General features: G+C 25.7%; 1 protein-coding gene across 1 annotated transcript in view; it reads right to left on the bottom strand.

Annotated features, from left to right (window-relative positions):
* The window catches only part of LOC107454564 (peritrophin-44), a 33,441-nt gene extending 24,499 nt beyond the window's left edge, over positions 1–8,942 (bottom strand). The window contains exons 1-2 of the mRNA XM_016071794.3: positions 8,846–8,942; positions 2,140–2,193 (exon numbers count right to left, since the gene is read on the bottom strand). Coding sequence (XP_015927280.1) covers positions 2,140–2,193; positions 8,846–8,852 — 61 coding nt within the window. The 5' untranslated portion in view covers positions 8,853–8,942. The remainder of the gene's footprint in view (positions 1–2,139; positions 2,194–8,845) is intronic.
* Positions 8,943–9,832: the final 890 nt, after the last annotated feature.

Genomic DNA, 9,832 nt, shown 5'->3' on the forward strand with positions numbered 1-9,832 from the left:
ATATATATATATATATATATATATATATATAATATAGCATAATAGAGAAATACAAAAAAGACGAAAAGAAAAAAAAACGAAGAAAATTGAGAGACACAATAAGTTTTGTTTTATTTACTGCTCATAAGCTACAAGTAAATAGAATTCATAAAACAGGTTCAAAATGTAGAGAAAACCTGGAAAAAATTACAGAACAACGAAAAAAGGGAAAAAGAAAAATAATAAAAAAAATCCGGTAAAAAATTCTGGAAAAAGGAAAAAAATAATAAAAATCCGGAAAATAAAAGATATAATCTTTTCATCAGCTCACACGATTATATCCGCAAAAAGGAGTGCTGTCTAATATTGTATCAATATAGCCAACGCAAAATATATCACTACAATAGTGTGAGGAGCACTCAAAAAAATTTTACAAAAAATTTACAACAAATAAAATAGAACACATTAAGTAAAAATATCACATAAAAACAGAAAATAAAATAAAAAGAATAAAACGGAATAAAACATGAAACGAAATCTAAAGAGCGAGTAGCGAATTCAAATGAACTTGCATGAAAGGGAATGATTTAAAATATTTTCGTAACAAGATTGCCAGATTACAAAATATGAAAACAGAAGCTGAAATTGAGGTAAAAGCGTAAATAGAGGTGTTTTGTTTTATAGTGCGTTTCTACTGCAGTACTGAAGTGCGTTTGATTTGTTAGTTACCAAGGATGGGCCCGAAAATGGATGTGAGCAAGGTAATATTATACTGGATAATTTAAAGAAATTAATAATTTTAGAAAATGAACTTTTATTTAAGAAGAAAATGAAATTAAATAGAAAAGAGAAAGAAACATGAATTGCCTGTTTTGCACATAATTTTATCCATGGATTTGCCCGGAATTGCACATGGTTAAAATTATATAAATTAAGAAAGAGGTTTTTTAGTAAATTTATTTACAATAATTTACAATTAACTCAATGATTTAATATAGAATTTAATTACTTTAGTTGGGTATCCATTGTTTTTTTTTTTATCAAACTTTGAAAGAGTTTGTATAGTTGTTTTTTGGATAAATAAACATTACTACATATTCTTTTAATTCTATTCATTTGATCAAAAGTGGTATTTAAAGAGATGTTTTTTAGAAACATTAGAATTCCAAGTAATTAGTTTATTTATATTAAAATTCAAATCATTTCTTTTATCGTATAAATCAACAAAGCAGATATTTTCTTCTTTCATAATACCTAAATCCAGAAAATTGTAATTAAATCATCATGATTACGAAGCAAGATTAATTCCTCGGGATAAATATTATTTAATAAAATAGTATAATCTTGAAAATTAGAGATAATTAAATCATTAATAAATCTAAAAACAAATTTAATATTAAGAGTATGATTTTTTTCATAATAATGCAAAAATAAGTTAGATAAGAGAGATGAAAAATTAGATACTTGTGGTATTCCATCAATTTGAAGAAAAATATATTTTCCATTGCCCAGATAATTATTAAAAAGACAAAAATTAATTAGAAATTCCCAATAAGAAGAAAAAAGAGAAAGAAAAATCTTTCTTTTCTTTCATAGTATGTCTTAAATATTTTAATAACTACGATTCTTGCAGAACAAAATAGTATACAAAATAAACTGTAGTTAATTTCTTACGGCATTCTATCCACACAAAAAAATACATTATGGTTTTTGTAAGAAAATATTTAATTTTGTACATTAAAAATTTTACTTACAATTTTTAATATACCACAGTCACTGTCCTTAATATATAGAGTCTTTTTATCCAAAAAAATATATTGGGAGATCCAAAAAAAAGAAGGAAAAAAAAACAGTAATATGTCAGGTATGATATTATTTAATTTATACTATATTATCTAGTAAATTTTGTACTAAGAATATTTTTGATACAACCCATGGCCTATAGTTTTTGCTTTATTTATGAAAAAATTTAAGAGGGGGTCTTTAAATACACCCCCTTACCACAAAAACTCCTATCAGTGGGGCACTTTTAATAATATATTTTCTAATCTATATTTAATTATACCACCTAACTTTATAGCCAGTTCCAAAACTTTATTTTATAAAACATCATACTATAAGTGTAGGTTTTAATTATTTTGAAAAATTGTTAATACATACCATATGTACAGTAAATACAGACAAATAAAGGCAACCAAAAGAGTACAGCCATTTCTAAAAGAAAAAAAAATATTCGTAATAACGAATGGCACCATTGTGTAATTTAAGAAAGTGAAAATTGTTAAAACCTTAATGTTTATTATAAAAATTTTAACATGTAATTTTTAAAAGAAAAACATAAATTGTCATCCCTCAGTCTTTACTTTTAGCTTAAAAGATGTTTCATAAATACGACACATTTTACGCAATAAATAAGTAAAAGGTAAATTATTTTTATGTCGCAAAATATAATCATTACTGTTATTGAGATGTTAATTATGGTCAAATTTAGTGTTAAAAATAATTTAGTGCTATCGAAAACTTATTTTTTTTTTGAAGGCTTCATTTTTTTATTTTATTTTTTCATGGAAGTATTCGCATGCAAACAAATATTTATAGATCGTTCTGAAAATAGAATAATAGAAAAAATTACGTAAATTGTTGTCGTTGAAATAATTCTAATTTAAAATTCATAATAAGTCACACCTAATAATAATAATCAACTTTTCAATATTTTTAAAAAAAAATTTTTCTCTCCTTTTCGAAATTTTTTTTTCTTCCAATTATCTTAGTAGATTTTCATCTGGTTGTTCATCATTTTGTTCCTACTGATCTTTTATTATAATAATAACTGACTTTAGTCTCTTTTTACTCCAAAGACACAGGTTTTTGAATGTTACCGTGACTGACCGAAATCAAGAGAATGTCGACTTTTTTTATGAATGTCAACAATCACAAAGTCACTTTGGTGAATGTCAGAAATATTTGTTATATCAGCTTTATTTATTCCTTGATATTATTATATTGATTCGATATTTCAATATCTGCTGAGGATGGATTAGGAGAAACATCAGTGTTCGTAGTACCGGTTAAAGGCGTATCGGCGTAAAGGCAGTGGCACTTTAACTTTAAAAAAACATCGATGTAGGGTATACCGGGCAGTGGCACTGAACCTTAAAAAAACATCAGTGTAGGGTATACCGGGCAAATGTATACCAGACAGGAGCACTTAACTAGTCCTTGCATATATTTCAGACATTTACTGTGGCGACTATGTGATTGTCAGCATTCACCTGTTGGAAGTCAACAACCACCATTCACATTAACATATAAATTAAAAAAAGTCTTTAATGAAACTGTTGAGCTGTGATCATTGTAATTAGAGAGCTGTTTGTTATCTTTACTTACCATAAATTAAAAACATTTACATAAAAATTCCTTAGATGGATTCCTTGATGAATAAACTTTAGCCTCTATGAAAATGATCCCAACTGATATAATTATGTGTAAAAACATATTTACTATTTATGAATGATAGAACTATTTTTAATAAATAAACAATTATGTTTGCATTTAATTTTATATCACAAAAATGAGATAGCTTTAAAAGATGAGAAGAATTTGACTTGTTTGAGGTGCTTAGTTTTTTCTGAAAAAATAAGCTTTTTTTTTCTAACTTAACTTTTAACTCTAAAAATAAATTATGGATAGAATCGTCAAAAAGAGCTCATTAAATAAGAGCCTCACGCAAATATTTTGACTACATTTTAACCTACCTATTTGTTTTGTTGAATTTTTTTGTTTTGATATTATTTCGTGTTTCCTTATTTGACCTTTATCGTTTTTGGAGCAGATGTTTGCCCGGTAGCTAGGAGAGGTTTAAATAGTCTCTCCTAAAGGTCTCGGAAAAAATTCCGTGCCTCTTGAAAGTGGTCGCAAATAGAGATGGTCGCTATACAGAGGTTTCATTGGATATACAGGAGATGGAAACACTTCTATATTAATACATTTTTTTTCATATTTCTCCAGAAAAACTCATAATCATTTAACCTATGCCAAAATAAGTAGCAATACATTAGTAACTTGTGGCAGTTATTTAGGATATTATAACTAATAATTACACTATGGACATTTTATTAATAAAACTTATTTTTTTGTCTTGCGTTTTATGTTATAACTTCAAAAATATTCATAAAATGAAACGAAATTTTTAGAGCATTTTAAAATTGATTATAAATTGTTGGCTTTCAAATTTGAAACAAATTTGTTCAAAATGAGTCAAGATAGGAGTCATTAAAAAAGCTCTTTTATACGGCGCATGCACGGAAAAATTTTAAAACATTTCTCTTCTTAATCTTGCAGTGAATCGTATTTGTCAACTAATGAAATAAGTCCGATTTAAATATCCTAAAAATTTAAAAAGTTTCAAGCAATTTTTTAAGTAATTTTCGTACATTTTAAAATAATGCTCAAAATGATAAATGGTTTTCCAAATATTTCATTTTGTACGATTAAACAAGATTGATTAGAAAAGGCATAGTTGAGGATCATCCCCCTTAAAAGTATATATTTTTTGTCGGTTTTATTTTCTCATTGAATCCCATTTTGGAGTATGAGCGTTCATTGTAGGGTTTTATCCTTTGCTATTAAATTCTGTCTTATTGATACAAAATAATTTTTGTAGAAAACCCCTTATCATTTTGAGCTTTCTTTTAAAAAGTGAAAAAACTACTTTGAAAATTGCTTGAAACTTTTAAGATGTTCAAATCGGACTTTTTTCGTTAGTTGCAAAAAACGATTCACTACAAAATAATTTTTTTTTAAAAAGTGTTCTGAGCATGCACGGTATAAAACAATTTTTTTTTTCTACAAAACTTTCTACAAAATTTTCCACAAAATAATTTTTTTTTATAAAAATGTTCTGAGCATGCACGGTGTAAAATAACTACTTTAATGACTCGTACCACGCGCAGTTTTCAGCGAATTATTTTCAAATTTTAAAGTAAAAATTGCATAGTTCATTTTAAATTGCTCTAAAAAATTTGTACTATTTTATTAAATATTTTTAAAGTTAGAGCAAAAAAAACGTAAGAAAAAGAAGATTAGTTTTTAATAAAATTGTCCATATATTTCCATAAATATTCAAGCTAGGCTTAAATTTTTTTTTGCAATTATTGTATATAATAGGCGTTGGTGGGATATGCTAGAGGCCTTAAGTGCCCAAAGGCACGTAGAGGATAAGTAAAGTAAGCATATAATAACCAAAATAACTGTCACAAGTTACAAATCGATTGCTACATTTTTCGACATAGGGTGTTCAAAAACACTTTTTTTTTCATTTGTAATTTATTGTCGTTCCTCAAAGCCTAAATCGTCATTGATATGCTTGTCTGGATATAATAATTCGTTTAGCATTTTCTGGAGAATCATGAGAAAATGTATTAGTATAGAAGTGTTTCCATTTTTTCCCACTCCCTGCACCCTGCATGTATATATATTTATATATAAATATANGAAGCTTTTTATGTTACATATATATATACATATATATATACATATATATATATATACATATACATATATATATCTGTGTGTGTGTGTTTTACTGAATATCCTTTCTTAATTTATTATTCAAAACGAAACGCTTTCTCACACTTTTAAATTTTTGGCTCAAGCATGCATTAATTAAAAGCAAGACATTTTCTCTTTTGCTCTTTGTGAGAATCGCGCGCTCGATTGAATAAACCAATTACAATTATTAAGATTTCCCTTATTCCCTAAAACGAGACATTTTACGGATTTACTTTGAAAATAATAGATTATGATTGTAATTTTGAATTTTTTTTCTCATTCTTGATGTTTCAATTGAAATAATATTTTTTTTTACATTGATATTATTTTCATTGCTAAACAGATATGTTTATTTTTGCATTTCGAAAACTTATTTGCTGTTATTGAAATTTTTTTTCTTGAGAAATTTTTATTTTCAGTGAATTGATTGTTTTGATTGGCATAAAAAATGTTTGGGGAAATTATTTTCAATTTTATTGTTTTACATGTTACAGTTTCTATGATTTATTAATTAGTAGAATTAAAATTTTTGTTTCAAATAAAATTAAATTTTGTTAAGATAAAAATGCAATTAAAATAGTTAATAATTTTTCTCTTCTAAATGTAACTACATTAATTGTTGGAATTAATTTTAAATATATGAATGCAATTACAGTGTGGCAGAAATTATAAATTAAATGTGGTAACCAAAAATAGTGCAATAAATAATTTTGAAAATCAATAAAATAGTTTTCAAAATTTGAATTTAAATGAAGATAGACCCGGATAAAGTTCAGGTATTTCCATTAACAGACCAAGTTTATAAGAGAGAGAGAGAGAGAGAGAGTCAATTCCAACATAAAGATAAAGTGACCAAACACAAATTGACTATGAATAGTATCCGGATACGCTCGAAATATTTTCAAAATAGAAATAAAAACATTAAAAATGACAAATACATGATTGTGACTAATAAAATTATCTATTTGATTTGAAGTCAACACAAATCGTACGTTAAATATTATCCCAACAAATATTTTCGAAAAATTATATGTCCAAAAAGAAAAAAAAGATAAATGAAAACAAACAAAAGGTAATTTGCAAATTAACCAAATTTGCACTTCAGATTAAAAATAAGGAAAACAGCTAGATCAGTCAAAAATTAAAAACTGATTTACCTTATACCATTTTAAATTTGAAAGCTTGTTTTGGATTTCAATTAGTGACTAAGTGTGTTAAACAGGTTGTAATGCAAAATCTGAGAAGACTTATCACCTTTTCTGATTATAAAAGCAGCTCATCCTTACACATTCCTCCTGAAATCCTGGTTAATGTTTGCAATGAAAATACCAATAAAGAAAGTAGAAAGAAAAGAAAAATAAAAGAAGGAAGAAAATAAATGTTAAATATAAAAACAAAATAATGAAGATGTTAAAGAAAATAAAATTTTGGACTTGAGAGTAAACAAAAATAAAAATGTAAACAGAGTGAATTTAAAGAAAGATTAAACAAAAAATAGACTAAAAATAAAGATTTAAATAGCAAAACTTAAAATAATCTTGAATTTTCTGATATTCTTGAGACTGATTGTGATAACGTGGGGCAGCATTGTCAAAATCATGTTGATGGAATTATGCAAATTCAAGATATAAAAAAAAATTCTCAACTTATTATTTTAGAAGATTTTTCAGATATTTTTTCTAAAGATAAATATGATGTAAGGAAAATAAGAATTGAACCCAAAAAGGTAAGATTAACATCAGACTTACAAGTGTCATATTTTCATAAGAATGAAAATACCGAAGTCTTAAACTACAGAATAAAGACCGAAGTGTCATTTTTTTTAAAATTGTGTTCTCTAACAAAATAAACAAAACTGAAGTCAAACTTCAGATCGAAACTTTTCCTTTAACAGAATGCCAACTTGTATTTTCATATTTTTATGTGTCATGTTTTTGAATATTTACATTTTTAAAAATATCTGGAAGTTTACAATTTTAAATTAGAGTTGTATGGAAGAAGAACAATATTTATTGATAAAAACTGTTATCAAGAAATATAAACTTTGAATTTAGCTGACAAAGAGTCAGAAAAACTATTTAAAAATTTTTTTTAAATCAAAAAGTTGGCCTGCTTTTCTATATTCCTTTAGCAGTGAATTATGTGTTAAATTAGTAACACAGTGTTAAATTATTATCTTGTTTATTTAAATGTGTTTTGTAATTCATACTATTTTTATATATTGATTGTAATGTGAGATTACGAATTTTATTCTGTTTATTTTGATTGTGCTTCTATCACAGGGAAAGTTTTGTAAATAGATATTTTTTTTAACAAACTTAGATGGTAATTAAAAATTTTTCGGATTGGGAGGATGTATAAAAAGCTCAATTAAACTTTTTATGTAATTCCTTTTCTGTAAATCCTTTTAATGCATTTCTGGAGTATTAATCATCGACTATATCAACCTTCATCTATCAAAAGGTGTCAGAAGTGAGATCCGTTCATCGAATTCTATCCCAGATAAAATTCTGGAAGGGGAGTAATGTGGCATAACTACCACTATAAATATTAAATACCGAATCACGTCCGGGTCACCAATGAGGGGTTGTAATTATCGACTATGTCAACTTTCATCTATTAAAAAGTACCTCAAGATAGAATCAAGTTAACTTGTCTTATATACTAGGGAATTGTTATTTAATATTTATGGTGGTAGTTACGCCACACATTCATTAAAAGTAAGAAATTTTTCCCTCTTGCTTCTTGTGAGAATCGCGCGACCTATTTAATTAACCAATTACAATTACTAAGATTTACTTTACAATTACAATTACTAAGTTTAAAATTCGAGAAAACATGGAAAATAATGAAGATTAATGAAAAGAGAAGAAGAAAAATTATTAAAATAAAATACTTTTAAAAATATTTAAAAAAAAAAGAAATACATTTTTTTTTAATTAAAAAGTCGGAAAACTAAATAATGAAAAGATATAATCTCGTCATCAGCCCACACGATCATATCCGTTCTTCCTACTTGCAGGCTTATGCTGCACAGTAAATAAAAATAATTAATTTTCTTGATTTCTTCGTTTTTATCTTTATCCCTTTTCTCTTTATTGTGTTATTTATGTAAATATGTATGCATATATCGTACTTTTTACACCTCATTTTTAAAAACTTATAACTCTTTTTTTCTGACTAAGGATATTCTCAAAATATTATTATATTGACTCACAAATACTCGTTTATACTAGGTACCAGACCACGGTCATACTTCTTTCCCGTTGTTTCAAAAAGACACAAGTCAGTATAGGAATAAAATAGTCTTACTTACCAGTCATCGGAAACACAGCACTTGAAATAAAACTTTAGAGGCAATTGAATTTACATCAAATAAAGATGTTCTTTTATCGATACATGTATATTTATGGTGATAGTTAGTGTACTCAGAGATAAGGTGTCGATAAACCTGTCAAGTTTGACGTGTTTTTGTGACATATTTAAATCTGAGTTCAAACAGTTTGATATTTTCAAAAGAAAAAATTGGAATTCTTCGAGGGTTTAACACTTTCACTATTGCTTTTATTTACTTATATTTATTAAATTTCAAAATTCTATTTAATCTTTTTGTTTTATCGATATTAGAATTGAGAAAAATAAAGTGAGTGAAATACTAAAATCAATTGTCAAATACTTTTTAACAATGCAACTAAATTAATTTTTTTTAAAACATCTTGAAAAATATATGCATGTTTCCAGATATATTCATATTTTTTTGTGTGAAAAGAAATTGGAGGAACTTACGATCTAAAAGTTCCTTTATTACTCTAGCAAATAATGAATATATATACGAACTTAGACATTTGAATAGAGGTTGCGGGCAATGTTTAAAAAAAAGTATTGATCATTATATAGTGATGAAGATCATTATATATATAGTGATCTATAGATTTTGGCAAGAACAAATAATTATTTTTNAATATATATACGAACTTAGACATTAGAATAGAGGTTGCGGGCAATGTTTAAAAAAAATATTGATCATTATATATATAGTGATGAAGATCATTATATATATAGTGATCTGTAGATTTTGGCAAGAAAAAATAATTATTTTTTTAACCAAAATCTCTGCTTTATTTGATAGCTAAAATAAATAAATAAATGAAAGTGAAAACAATAAACCTACATTCTTTAATCTTATAAATTAACTTTTAATTCCTTAAATATTTTTACTGCTTTATAGCAAAATAATAATTGTGAATTAAAAAAATAATAGAAAAAGAACGATTTGTGAAAACTTAGACACAGAAAAATTCTT

Source organism: Parasteatoda tepidariorum, chromosome 2 (genome assembly GCF_043381705.1).
Source record: "Parasteatoda tepidariorum isolate YZ-2023 chromosome 2, CAS_Ptep_4.0, whole genome shotgun sequence".
Classification (NCBI taxonomy): Eukaryota; Metazoa; Arthropoda; class Arachnida; order Araneae; family Theridiidae; genus Parasteatoda; species Parasteatoda tepidariorum.